Consider the following 15,424-nt stretch of genomic DNA (forward strand, 5'->3'; position numbering starts at 1 on the left):
TAGGATTATTAAATGTAAAGCTACTACTGCTCTTAGAGGTATAGGAAGTATCACTGTAACATTATGGAGTATAAGCCAGTAATGAGACAGATGAATGTCACCCATGCTAACTTCTTACTAAAATGTCTAACATGAGTCTAGACATGCATAAATAATCAACCAAAGCTGGATAGTTGATTGTTATAAGACAACTTTCTTGGATGCTTAAAAAATTTAGATGTATTGGTTAATGTTTCCTTTAGATGTATTGGTTATAGGAACATAACCAATAGAATGTAATATAATTATAAAAGGGATTTTGTTAGATTGGCATACATGATAAAAGACCAGAGAGTCCCATAATAGCCATCTGTAGTCTAAACAGCTGGAGGAATCAGTAGTTGCTCAGTTCCCTTTTCCACACACCAATAAACTCTGGAAACACCCTCACAAACATACCAAAATGTGTTTTACCAGTTTTCTGGGCATCTGTCAATGCAGTCAACTTGACAATTGAGACTAAACATCTGAATAGATATCATAGAAGAAGGAAATAAGTGCTCTAGATTAGTATGAGCATGGCTATATTGAGACTAAAGAAATAAGACCACCAAATGCAATAAATTATTCTTGACTGTCAGGTGTTTAAAAAAAATTGTAGAAATAATATTTTGAGTGCAGATTATATATTAGATAATGTTGTATCAGTTTTTAAATTCTTGGAGTAATAATGGTATTATATATATAGGAAAATGTCCTTGCTTTTTCAGAGAGACTTATGAAGGGAAAGGGTCATAATATTTGTGGCTTACTTTCAAATAGTGAAGAAAAAAATGATAGTTAGATACAAGCTGGTGATAACAACTGGTGAGTCCAGGAGAAGAATAAAAGATTTATTCGTTGTAGCATCCTTTTAATGTTTTGCAAATTTGAAATTTTTCTAAAACATGATAAAAATTGGTTTAAAAATGGAGTACATATGTACTAAAGTTGGTTGTGATTTTTTCCTGAAAGGCTTTAATCATTTATAGAAAATTGAAAGCCCTTAGTTTGTTGGGCACCTTATATATGTAAAATTTGCTTTTATTAAAACACTTATGTCTGATAGTAGGGGAAAAATAGGATACAGTGCAAATTTACGCTAGTTTTACTGCAGTGCCTTCAATAAAATAAGAGAAATGATATGCTAGTGATGAATTTTTTTTCCTGACATTTACCATACTATGTTAAAATGATAGTCATTCTTTCCTGTAGTGGTATATGAAATCTACCAGAGTAGAAGTTAATTATAATGTAAGGGGCATGCAATACTTTTTATCGGCATTCAGTTCAGATATCAGATATTATCAGATATTTTAATTAAAATAAAATGAAACAGTAAGTTGTTTTTATTGTTTCAGTAGTGGGTAATTCTCATCCTCCTTTTAAAGTACTAATCTATAAAAGTCATGATTTATTTTTCTTTGCTTTTATGTAATACTGAGGATCGAACCCAGTGCCTCTCTGTGTTAGACAAGTGTTCTACCACTGATCTATAACCCCAGCCCCAAAAGTCGTGATCTATAATAAAACAGCACCATATACAAAGAAAAGTTTATCCTACTTGAATAATTAGACTTTAATTGCTCTTTATTTTTAAAAACCTAAAGATATAAGGTATGGTGAATTGATTTTAAATTAAGACCTGAGAATATAAAACTTTATGCCAGAAAAATATCATGTCCCAGTGATCCTGTACTTAGTTGAGGACAATTCTTTACTGTAACTAAAGTGTCTACCCTGGCATTATTTAGAACATGGTAGAGCAAAGAAGACTTGTGCCTTTTGTAACTTGTGCTTCTTTATATCCTGGTGACCATTATGTAATCTAAAGGAATGAGTATTAAAAATTGCTTTTATTCTTGAACAGTGAATTTTAAAAATCTGTTGGAGCTTTTCCACTACAGAAATATCCTTTAAAGTTTTAGCCACATCATGGTAGAAAATATTGTGTGCCATTTTAAAAAGGAATTGGCTTACTTCCTTAAAAAAAGGAAAAATCTGCATAAGTTTCATCACAGGATTTTTATTTTTTTAATTGCAGCATTTTTACATCTGCTGGGAAAATGGAGTCTCACTGTGACAGAATTAGCAGACGTCACCAGAACACAGGATTAGCCAGATAGTTAAATACTTAATTATCAAAAGCTCTGCTTCCTTTTCACATGCATTTCCAATTTGTTTCATGAGTTATCTCTCTCACCCAGGCGCATTGATGATGACAAGGGAAGGACCCATGAGCTGGAGCACTCGGCTATAAAATGTATGAGAGGAATTCTCTACTGCTATATGCGTCAGGCCGATAAGGTAAAACACTGTGATGAGGACTGGAATTCTCACATATTCTGAAAGATTAATTTAACCAGTATTGCACTAGGTTTTCTGAAGAAGAATGTTACTTTAAAAAGGTAAAACCATATCCTAGGGCAGAGTAGATAGTTTAAAATAGCCTTTGCTTTCTCAGTCCAGGGTTTTGAAATGCTGAAATTGAAGAAATAACTTCAGTGGGAGGTGATTGAGAAATGTTATTTAGCCTTGACTTTTTTTTGTTTTGCATCTGGTGTCTTGTTTGATCAAATACCAAGTTTCTCAGGAACTTTAGAAATATTCATAATTCTAACCAGTATTACATTACTGAAAGAAAATCTTTGTCAGAATTATTTCTGAATATGTGAATTGCTTAGGCTTAAGTGGATTTTTCTTTAAAAATGTACTACTTCGTTTATTTACATGCAAAGAGGCTAGGAATTACCAGCTTAGAAAATTGAATTTTATAGGGTTATGTTTTTGTAATTTAAAATAATATAGCAGATTTTAAAAAATACTTTTTAGTTATATATAATACCAGGATATACCCTGATATAATCACAAAAGCATGGAACATAACCTGCTCTAATTCAGTCCCCAGCACTCCTGCCCCCACCCCTCTACTCTATCAATCCCTCTTCAATCCATTTACGGTTTACGTTTTTTTAAATTAGTGTCCCATGGATACACCCAATGTTGGGACCCACTGTACCACATCCATATAGCATCTGTTTTCTTTTTTTTTATTAAGCTGTAAAGTTTTCTACAAATCTAAGGTGTTCTTTCCTCTACTTACTTTCTTCTGTATGTCCTCAAGTCCTTACATAGTAAGTGTTCATATATGAGCATCAGTGCATTGTGAGTTTACAAGACCACTGCCCATTTTATGATTCACTAGAAAGACTCACTTGACTCAGAAAATAGTCATAGTCATGTCTATGGTTTATTACAGCAAATGGAGACAAAGTATAATGAGCAAAATGAAAAGGTAGCTGGGATACAGTTTTGAGGCAACAAGATGCCAGCTTGTAAGAGCTCTTTGGAGTGACCCAGCACTTAATGTCCCCATGAACTTATTGTGACAGTACATGTAAAATGTTTTCTACCAAAGAAGCTTACTATAGTTTCAAAGTTTTTATTTCTCAAGATTTTTATTGGTGGTTTTTTATATAGATACTCTCTGTCTAGTACTAACCAACATTCCAGACTCCCAGAAGGAAACCAGGTTTTTAGCATAAACTGCATAGTATAAACAGTGATCTGCTCTTATGAGAGCTAAGAATCCTCTCCAAATTCAACTTCTCACATATCAGCCAAAGGTTATTTTTATAAGTAGTCTTTTTTTCCTTATTTTTATTGGTTCATTATAATTATTCTTAGCACTGGGATTCATTGTTACATATTCCTACATGCACACAACATTGCAATATAATTTAGTCAGTATCATTCCCCAGTGTCTTCTCTTTCTAAGCAGTCTTTTCCAAGATTAGCAGTCTCAGGCCTGCTATGTTAACTCTATTCTGGACCATCAATGCAAACTAACGCAGTGTTGTAAATAAATTATTAGATGTACAAACCAATTACTTACTAGCTAAGTAATGATAGACAAATTATTTAACTTTGGAGTGCCTCATTTTTTAAAAAACTAAAATATAGGTACTAGTAGTATCTCCCTCATAGAGTTCTTGTAAGAATAATAAAATAATGTATAGAAAGCACCTAGAATGAATGGTACCAGGTGAACATACAATACATTTATGTAGTTTTTATCAGTATTTTTTCCCATGCCTTCTAGCCCATGTGTTTCAGATGTGTTTCTAACTTCTACATTTGTGCAAAGATACATATCAGTAACTATGTAGACACTTTTCAACACTTACTATTTTGTACGTTTTTAGTCATAAGACTGTGTTGTTTTAATTTATCCTGGAAAATAATTTTTTAAATGTGATAGTAGATCTTTTTCTTGGGGGGATAGGTACCAGGGATTGAACTCAGGAGCACTCGGCCACTGAGTCCACATCACCAGCCTTATTTTGTGTTTTATTTAGAGACAGGGTCTTATTGAGTTGCTAAGCTCCTTGCTTTTGCTGAGGCTGACTTTGAATTCTCAATCCTCCTGGCTCAGCCTCCTGAGCTGCTGAGATTATAGGCATGCGCCATCACGCCTGGCTGAGAGAGCAGATCTTGAAACAGCAAAATTTAAAAAAAAAAGTTATATTCTACCACCAGAATATGGCAACAAGAAAGTGTTAGTTGTCAGAAAAAGTAAATTCATTTCTCAGCTGGTAATAAATCTGTATTACATATGTTATTGGATAAACCTGTAATTTGTTTCCTAAGATTTGACTTTGTGGGTCATTATTGGAAAGGTTTTTAGATGCTTGAAATAAAGTAGTACACCAAGTAGTATGTCATAGATTGACATACTGGAATTAATATGCCGTGAGTTGTAGTGATATTTTTATGATTATAAAGTTACTTTTTTCTGTTTATTTCCTATGTATTATTTCATGAAAGCCAAATGGTTTTTTGAATTCAACTTTTCTTTCTAGGTAACATCTTAAGAACCATGAATTTCAGGTGTTTGCTAAACAAGCTGAGAGACTTAAATTAGAATTGTTTATCAGAAGGAAGGCAATGACGTGATGTCTTTTTTTCCTGGTGGCATGATTAGCCAATTGGTAATGGCCTTTTCTAAATATTATTCAGTTATACTAACCAATTATAAAATAATGTTCCCTGTTAAATAGAGCTTGAGTGTGACTTAAGCTGCTTGAAATCCCTCAAGTTACAAAGAATTAGCATTTCTTTCATCATGTATCTATAAGTATAGAGCATTAAAATAATGTTGAGTTTTCAGAGCATCTAGGTCATATTGAGTATTTATATGTACCACAAATACAGGATTTTAATATTCATAGGAGTAAAAGATGCTTTATAAATTTTATTTTTTGTTTTTTACTATTTTTTATTTATATATAACACCAGAATACATTATAATTTTTATTACATATATAGAGCTCAATTTTTCATATCTGGTTGTATACATACTATACTCACACCAATTCATGTCTTCATACATGTACTTTGAGTAATATTGATCATCACATTCAACCATCATTAATTACTCCATGCCCCCTTCTGTACCCTACCACCTCTCTGTACTATCTAGAGTTTGTCTATTCCTCCCATGCTCCCTCTCCCTATCCCACTATGAATCAGCTTCCTTATATCAGAAAACATCGGCATTTGGTTTTTTGGGATTGGCTAACTTAGATGGAGTTAGAGAAGATAATGCTTTACAAATTTTAAAGTCGTCTTCCTCCTCCTCCTCCTCCTCCTCTTTCTCTCCCCCACCCCTTTCTTCTTCGTTTCCTCCTTCTCCTCCTTCCTTCATGCTCATAACCTTTTAGGAAAAGGGAATATTACTATAATACACATGTGAATGTGAGGAGCTAAGAGAGAGACTGAACCATGCATTCAGCTCAGTGCCTCTTACTGGTTCTCACTGGTGCTCCAGCCTTGCCATTCTCTTCATGATTCTAAAGCAATAGAGAATATGAACATAATGCTTAAAATGTGAAATGTTCGTGTTTTGGCCTTTCCTTAAAATTAAAGTGAAGTATATTTGTTGTTTGACCTCAAGCCTCATCTTTGTTTTCTGCAGTAAAATCATGACCTAAAAAGTTTAAGACTCCCCCACTTTTATTGAATTTTTTCATTGTAAAATATGCTCCTTGTGTTTTTAATAATATCCAGCTAAAAGAGATATTTAAAATTTATTAAGAAATTGAGTAACTGGAATTGTCCTTGATTCATAAAATGTAAAGCAGTCTGATTTCTGTGTTTTATTGTCCTGACACTAGTCTTAATGCCTACTTACTAATCTCAGGTATGTTTTACTTCCTAATATTCACATATGTATTCTCCTGTTTATTCTCCTAATACTCATTAAGGAGAAGCATTCAACGTTTTTCAGAATTGATTCAATCTGCAGTTAGTAGTTTGGAGGGCAGAGATTTGCTTTACAATAGGCTATGAATATTACTGTGCCTAATTATCTACTTAAAAATGTGTTTAAGATGTTGCTAAGTAGTTTCTAGTTAATGAGAAATCACTGGGATTTTATAAAATTTATTCTTCTAGAAATCCCTTATGAGATGATTATTTTCCTCTAAGTGCATATTTTAAAACTGTAAATTAAGAATGGATGACAAAACACTCAATTATCTCTTCTCATGATACATTGTTTATTTACAATACTAAAAGTTTTTTTCTGGAAAAATATAAGTAAAATACAGGTAGGAAAAAACATTATTCTAGATTTATTTTAGTTAAGAAAATTTTGCTTTTATCTTTATTTTTACTTGCCAGATGCCAGATAGCATATAAAATACTAATTAATGTCCTTTTATTTTACTACTGTTTTCAAGAGTTCTTTTTGTTTATAGTTGACATACACCATGCCCCATTAATCTTAAAGGCTTATAGAGTTTGGATCTTGTTTTTAGTGATATTTAAAATTATTTGTCTTGCAGCAGCTTTAAAACTCAAGGCATAGTTATGTAATTCCCCATTTGAACATCTTTAATCATTTAGTAGTTGCTTTTCCCCTGACATAGTGATTGAATATAAATTCTCCTGCTGGGTTCTTGCATGTCTAGAAGACAAATGACAAGCGCCATCTTGTCAACTACAGCAGTGATTTTGTTAAACTTATAAAACTGTATTCTTTTAGATTCCCATCAAGTGGGGAAATTATATTTTTTTTCAGTTTAGCCATATTTTTGTATAGAAGCCTAGAATAATGTTGAAAACTTTGAGTAATGTGAAAGGAGTAACCTCCGTGATTTCTATTTGTGTAGTTTCAAGCTATTGCTCATAGTTTCATATATTGAGAGGATAACTCATCTGGGTTAAAACTGGATGCCTAGGTCAGTTTCTAAGTAGAGAACATACATCCCTAACTGTACCCTGATTCCCTCAGCCTTGATTACTTGTCAGTAAGTCCTGATTTTGGTTTGGTGATCAGGTTATTCAATAACAGGAAGGACTGTGTTTGTTCTATGATGATAGAAAAGTTCCATATTGCCTGAGTTTATGCCTCTTGAATATATCCTGAGATAGCTTCAGCATGGGAGACTGGTTGCTGGAAGAACCAAACAAGTGATTAGAGGGCCGGACTTTGAACTTCACACTACCTCAATTTGAAGTTTGAACATTTATTGCATTAGTATGTGACCCCAAATACTTTTTCATTATGAATGTCACAGAAGTATTTCCAAATACAGAGGAATACAATTGCTGAAATCTTGTCTTGCAAAGTAAACTAGTATTTTATTCTGAAATACGAATGTAAAACATTGCAAAAGCTATTGCTATTATCTTAACATACACCCTACTACTCTTTTATTACTTTGCTTGTGAAATATCAATTAACAATCATTTAAGCTTTAGTAGGTTAGTTGTTATGATCTTTATGTCTATCACTTCTTTAGAAAAGGTAATGTTTGCTTGGAATTTGTCTGTCAGATCATTTAGCATTTATACTTGTATTTCTAAACTGGTTAAGCTGGGCACAGTGGCATGTGAGGGGGAGTGGCAGTGGCAAGAGGCTGAAATGGGAGGATCCCTTGAACACAGGAGCCTTACTTAGCTTTTGTCATCAAAAAGTTCAAAACTACTCTTAATCTTTAGTCTTAGATGGGTATGTGAATTACTAGCATTATTTAGTTTTTATGTTTGATTCTAGGTCCAGCAGTTTAAGCAGGATCCTCGTCCAACAACATGTCTTCACTCTATTTTCAATGTGCATACAGGGGATGAATTACTCTCCTATGAGGAATATGGTCATCTTCAGGTAAAAAAAAAAAGTTCATGAAATTTGTCTTCTCTGTTTATAGGATACATTATAGAATATTTGAGGCTGTTTGAAGTTTTTAAAAGTATATTCATTAATTTCTTAAGATAAAGGTATAAAATGAATAAAATGGAGGAGAAGATGAACTGCTAACCACCAGGGCTAAAGTAATTACTGTAATTGCACACTGAATCTGGAGAAACTGGATGGCATATAATCTTTCTGTCTTGAAGAAGCAAGCATACCATTCTTTTGGTGACAAAAGCTTTTACTTGTTTTCAGATTTGGTAGAACTTCAATATTTAGAAACTAAAATATTTAGAAATAAAAGACAGTTAACAGTTGTGTAACAGCTAATCAGGAGTTTTTGTTATGCAGCAGATTTTTTTTAGTATTTCAACCTTTAAAAAATATATAATTGAAATGCCAAAATTTTATTCCTATGCTAAGAATATATTGTAGGATTTATGTTTTGTTTTTAATTTTTTCTTTCACATTCCTATATTGTTTTTAACTAGACATCCTGCATCCTTGTTTCTAGGATACAAATATTATATATACTGTTTATCTTTAATGGGTTTGTCTTCCTGCTCATCATTTCTTTCTGCTGTCTTTAGTATGGAATATTTATTATTTACACACTCCTTTCTTAAAAGGGAGATTCTCTTTTTTATAGTGCCCCTCTCTATAGAGATCTGAAATATGTTACTTTGATGTTTTCTCCAAACACAGAAAGCATAATGTCCCCCTTTCTTACAGGAGAAATTTTTGTAATTGTTTGTAAACAGTTCCTTGGAGAATTAGTGTTATTCAAATATATGGTTTCTCAAACTTAACCTGGTAACTGTAGTATAATTAGATTTTACATGTCTTTTGCTTTGACAAATATGTTTACTATTGAAATAGCATTTTCAGAATATAACAGTGCATTTTTGGTCAATAAATATCACTGCATTTTTTAAAACTAAATGTTTACACTGGATTATTAAATTTGAAATGCAAATTATAAAACATTATCTGACGTTTAAATATTATTTATTTATTTATTTTTGATAATTGAGCATGAACCCAGGGACACTCTACCACTGAGCTACTTCCTAGTCTTTTCTATTTTTTAGTTTTTATTTTTTTTATTGGTTGTTCAAAACATTACACAGCTCTTGACTTATCATATTTCTTACATTAGATTCAAGTGGGTTATGAAGTCCCATTTTTACCCCATATACAGATTGCAGAATCACATCGGTTACACATCCACATTTTTACATAATGCCATATTAGTAACTGTTGTATTCTGCTACCTTTCCTATCCTCTACTATCCCCCCTCCCCTCCCCTCCCATCTTCTCTCTCTACCCCATCTACTGTAATTCATTTCCCTCCTTATTTATTATCCCATTCCCCTCACAACCTCTAATATGTAATTTTGTATAACAATGAGGGTCTCCCTCCATTCCCATGCAATTTCTCTTTTCTCTCCCTTTCCCTACCACCTCATGTCTCTGTTTAATGTTAATCTTTTCTTCCTGCTCTTCCTCCCTGCTCTGTTCTTAGTTGCTCTCATTATATCAAAGAAGACATTTGGTATTTGTTTTTTAGGGATTGGCTAGCTTCACTAAGCATAATCTGCTCTAGTGCCATCCATTTCCCTGCAAATTCCATGATTTTGTCATTTTTTAGTGCTGTGCAATACTCCATGGTGTATAAATGCCACATTTTTTTATCCATTCATCTATTGAAGGGCATCTGGGTTGGTTCCACAGTCTAGCTATTGTGAATTGTGCTGCTATGAACATCGATGTGGCAGTATCCCTGTAGTACGCTCTTTTAAGGTCTTCAGGGAATAGTCCAAGAAGGGCAATAGCTGGGTCAAATGGTGGTTCCATTCCCATCTTTCCCAGGAATCTCCATACTGCTTTCCAAATTGGCCGCACCAGTTTGCTGTCCTACCAGCAATGTACAAGAGTACCCTTTTCCCCACATCCTCGCCAGCACTTGTTGTTTGACTTCATAATGGCTGCCAATCTTACTGGAGTGAGATGGTATCTTAGGGTGGTTTTGATTTGCATTTCCCTGACTGCTAGAGATGGTGAGCATTTTTTCATGTACTTGTTGATTGATTGTATGTCCTCCTCTATGAAGTGTCTGTTCAGGTCCTTGGCCCATTTGTTGATTGGGTTATTTGTTATCTTATTGTCTAATTTTTTGAGTTCTTTGTATACTCTGGATATTAGGGCTCTATCTGAAGTGTGAGGAGTAAAAATTTGTTCCCATGATGTAGGCTCCCTATTTACCTCTCCTATTGTTTCTCTTTCTGAGAAAAAACTTTTCAGTTTAAGAAAGCCCCATTTGTTGATTCTTGTTATTAACTCTTGTGTTATGGGTGTCCTATTAAGGAATTTGGAGCCCGACCCCACAATATGTAGATCGGAGCCAACTTTTTCTTCTATCAGACGCAGAGTCTCTGATTTGATACCTAGCTCCTTGATCCACTTTGAGTTAACTTTTGTGCATGGCGAGAGGGAGGGTATTCAGTTTCATTTTGTTGCATATGGATTTCCAGTTTTCCCAACAGGGTCTCACTAATTGCTGAGACTGGCATCAAACTTGTGATTTTTCTGCCTCAACCTCCTAAATGGCTGGGATTACTGGCATGTTCTACCACACCAGGCTTGACAATATTTTTACAATAAACATTTACATGATGATATTTATAAAAAGGCACTAAATACAATAAAAGGGCTTTTATCAAAAGATTAACATAGTCTTTTCCGGAGAGTGGGATTACGTGTTACTTTTTTTTCACCATTTTTTTCTAATTCTTTTATGAGTGAATACTATATAACTGAAAATTTTACTATAGTTTTAAATTTATATATGACAGTGAAATGCAATACAATTCTTATTATACATCTACAGCACAATATTTTGTATCTCTGGTTGTATACAAAGTTTATTCACACCAATTCGTGTCTTCATTCACATAGTTTTCCACCATCATTTCTAACCCCATACCCTCTCCCTTCCCCTCCAACCCCTCTGCCCTATCCAGAGTTTGTCTATTTCTCCCATGCTCCCTCTCCCTATCCCACCACGTATCAGCCTCTTTATATCAGAGAAAACATTCGTCATCATCAGGAAATAGTGCCAATTTGATTGCATTGGCTAACTTTACTTAGCATTATCTTTTTTAACTCCATCCATTTACCTGCATGCAAATGCCATGATTTTATTCTTTTTTATTCTGAATAATATTCCATTGTGAATATATGCCACATTTTTTTTATTCATTCATCTATTGAAGTGCATCTAGGTTGGTTCCACATTTTAGCTATTGTGAATTGTGTTGCTGTAAACATTGATGTGGCTGTGTCCCTGTAGTATGATGTTTTTAAATCCTTTTAAGTCTGAGGAGAGGGTAGCTGGATCAAATGGTGGTTCCATTCTCAATTTTCCAAGGAATCTCCATACAGCTTTCCAGATTGGTTGCACCAATTTATAGTCCCACCAGCAGTGTATGAGTGTACCATTTTCGCCACATCCACTTATTGTTGCTTGTATTCATAATAGCTGCCATTCTGACTGGAGTGAGATGAAATCTTAGAGAAGTTTTGATTTGCATTTCTCTAATCACTAGTGATGATGAACATTTTTTCATATATTTGTTGATTGATTGTATATCATCATCTGAGAAGTGTCTGTTCAGGTCCTTGGCCCATTTATTGATTGGGTTATTTGTTGTTTTGGTGTTTAACTTTTTGAGTGCTATATCTAATGTGTGAGGGATAAAGATTTGCTCCCAAGATGTAGGCTCTCTATTCATCTCACAGATTGTTTCTTTTGCGGAGAAGAAACTTTTTAGTTTGATTCCATCCCATTTATTGATTCTTGATTTTAATTCTTGCAACAAAGGAGTCTTATTATGGAAGTTGGTGCCTAATCCCACATTATGGAGATTAGGACCTACTTTTTCTTCTATTAGATGCAGGGTCTCTGGTTGTATTCCTAAGTTCTTGATCCATTTTGAGTTGAGTTTTGTGCATGGTGAGAGATAGGAGTTTAATTTCATTTTGTTGCATATGTATTTCCAGTTTTTCTAGCATCATTTGTTGAAGAGGCAGTCTTTTCTCCAATGTATGTTTTTGGCACCTTTGTCTAATATAAGATAATTGTAATTTTGTGGGTTAGTCTCTGTGTCCTCTATTCTGTACCATTGGTCTGCCAGTCTGTTTTGCTGCCAATACCATACTGTTTTTGTTACTATTGCTCTGTAGTATAGTTTAAGGTTTGGTATAGTGATGCCATCTGCTTCATTCTTCCTGCTAAGGATTGCTTTAGCTATTCTGGGTCTCTATTTTTCCAGATGAATTTCATGATTGCTTTCTCTTTCTATGAGGAATGTCATTGGGATTTTGATCAGAATTGTATTGAATCTATATAGTGCTTTTGGAAGTATGGTCATTTTGATAATATTCTGCCTATCCAAGAGCAAGATAGATCTTTCCATCTTCTAAGGTCTTCTTATAGGGTTCTGTATTTTCATTATTTAGATCTTTCACCTCTTTTGTTAAGTTGATTCCCAAGTATTTCACTTTTTTTGAGGTTTGTGAATGGGGTAGTTTTCCTCATTTCCCTTTCAGAGGATTTGTCACTGATATACAGAAATGCCTTTGATTTATGGGTGTTGATTTATATCCTGCTACTTTGCTGAATTAATTTACTAGTTCTAGACAGTTTCTCGTGGAACTTTTAGGGTCTTCTAGGTATGGAATCATATCATCAGCAAATAGTGCCAATTTGAGTTCTTCTTTTCCTATGTGTATCCCTTTAATTTTTTTGTCTCTCTAATTGCTCTGGCCAGTGTTTCAAGAACTATGTTAAATAGAAGTGGTGAAAGAGGGCATCCCTGTCTTGTTTTAGTTTTTAAAGGGAATGCCTTCACGTTTTCTCCATTTAGAATGATGTTGGCCTGGGGCTTAGCATAGATAGCCTGTATAATGTTGAGATATGTTCCTGTTATTTCTAATTTTTCTAGTGTTTTAAACATAAAGGGATGCTGTAGTTTGTCAAATGCTTTTTCTGCATCTATTGAGATGATTGTATGATTCTTGTCTTTAAGTCTATTTATGTGATGAATTAAATTTATTGATTTCTGTAGGTTGAACCTACCTTGCATCCCTGGGATGAATCCCACTTGATCTTGGTGCACGAACTTTTTTTTATATTTTTATGTTTGACACAATATGTGTACATATTCATGGGTTACATTGTGACAGACATATGTATGTATGCACATATAAGTGTCTATATACAATACTTACATTCATATATATATATATATATATATATATATACTTGTGTAATGATCAGATCAGGATAATTGGCATAATTTTCACTTCAGATGTTTATAGTTTCTTTGTGTTGAGAACATTCAAAATCCTCCTTCTAGCTATTTGGAAATATTCCATTAATTGTTGTCAATGGTAGTTATCCTACTGTGGTGTAGCACATTTTAAGTCATTCCTCCTATCCAAGTGTTCCCTATTTCTGTTAACCATCCTGTCTGTATCCGTGCTCCCGATCCTTCCCAGGCTTTGGTAACAACTATTTTACTCTCTACTTCTTTGAAACCAACTTTTTTGTTTGTGCATGTAAGGAAAAGCCTGCAGTATGTCTTTCTGTGCCTGATTTATTTCACATAACATACTGTCCTTGAGCTCCATCCATGTTGCTGCAAAAGACAGTATTTCTTTTTCATGGCTAAAATATATTGCACTCTTTTTATACCACATTTTCTTAATCCATTTATCCACCAATAGACACTTTATGTTCATTCTGTGCTTTTGTTATTGTGAATAGTGCTGCAATAAATATATGAGTACAGATGTCTAACTGATTTATTTTAGTTCTTTTGGATATATATCCTTTAGTAGGATTGCTACATCATTTGTTAGTTCTATTTCTAGTTTTTTGAAGACCCTCCATACTGTTTTCTTTTTTTTAATATTTATTTTTTAGTTTTAGGTGGACACAATATATTTATTTTTTATTTTTATGTGGTGCTGTGGATCAAATCCAGTGCCTCATGCATGCTAGGCGAGCACTCTACCATTGAGCCCCAGCCCCAGCCCCTCCATACTATTTTTCATAATGGCTATACTAGTTTACATTTCTAATAATAGTATATGAGATTCCTCTCTCTCTACATCCTTTCCAGCATTTTTTATTTTTGTCTTACTGATACTAGCTATTATAACATGGCTAAAATGATATCTCATTATTGTTTTTATTTGTATTTCTCTCATGTTTAGTGATGTTGAACATTTTTCATATACTTGTTGGCTATTTGTACATTCTCTTTCTTTGGGTCATTTGCCCATTTTTAAATCAAGATTATTTTGTTGCTATTGAGTTCCTTGTATATATATTGTGAAAATTAATCTCTTCTAGGATGAATAGCTTGCAGCTTTTTTTTCTGTTCTGTAGATTGTCTCTTCATTCTGTTGATTGTTTATTTTGCTCTGTAGAAACTTTTTAGTTTGATGTACTCGCTTGTCCATTTTTGCTTTTGTTGCTTTTACTTTTGTGGTGATACACAAAAAATCTTTGCCTAGACTAATATCCTGAAGCATTTCCCCTACATTTTCATTTAGTAATTTTAATTTCAGATCTCCAAGTGAAGTCTTTGATATCTTTTGAGCTGATTTTTGTATGAAAGCGATCTTGTTTCTTTCTTTTGCATGTAAATATCCATTTTTTTCAGCACCATTTATTGAAGAAACTTTATTTTCTTACTGCCTTTGTTGAAAATAAGTTGGATAAAAAATAAAAAAAAAATTCTGGGTTTTTTAATTTGTTCCATTGGTCTTTGTGCCGATTTTTTGTTTGTTTTATTTTTGTGCTGGGGATTGAATCCACGGCCTCTTGTATGCTAGTCAAGCTCTCTACCACTGAGCTACATCTCCAACCCTGTACCTATTTTTATACACATTCCATACAGCTTATGCATTTTTTCCTTTGTTTTTCTTTTTAATTTAATAGATGGGGTCTTGTTTTGTTGTCCAGATTGGTCCCAGACTCCATGGGCTCAGTCTTCTAAGTGCTGGGACTATAGGTACATATCACTGTGCCTGGCTCCAGCTCATTTTTTTTTTTTTTTTTTTGTATCACAGAATTTAAGGTCAGTGCCTGGCACATATAAGCATTAAATAAATGTTACAGCAGAGAGCTTTTCTGT

The 15,424-nt window shown here is 33.6% G+C and overlaps 1 protein-coding gene across 2 annotated transcripts in view; it reads left to right on the forward strand.

Annotated features, from left to right (window-relative positions):
• PHKB (phosphorylase kinase regulatory subunit beta) overlaps positions 1-15,424 on the forward strand; it is a 223,515-nt gene that overhangs the window by 28,141 nt on the left and 179,950 nt on the right. For both annotated transcript variants that reach the window (XM_081273845.1, XM_081273844.1), the window contains exons 4-5: positions 2,226-2,325; positions 8,081-8,188. In XM_081273845.1, coding sequence (XP_081129971.1) covers positions 2,226-2,325; positions 8,081-8,188 — 208 coding nt within the window. The remainder of the gene's footprint in view (positions 1-2,225; positions 2,326-8,080; positions 8,189-15,424) is intronic.

This window comes from Spermophilus citellus (genome assembly GCF_964194105.1).
Source record: "Spermophilus citellus genome assembly, chromosome: 18".
NCBI lineage: Eukaryota > Metazoa > Chordata > Mammalia > Rodentia > Sciuridae > Spermophilus > Spermophilus citellus.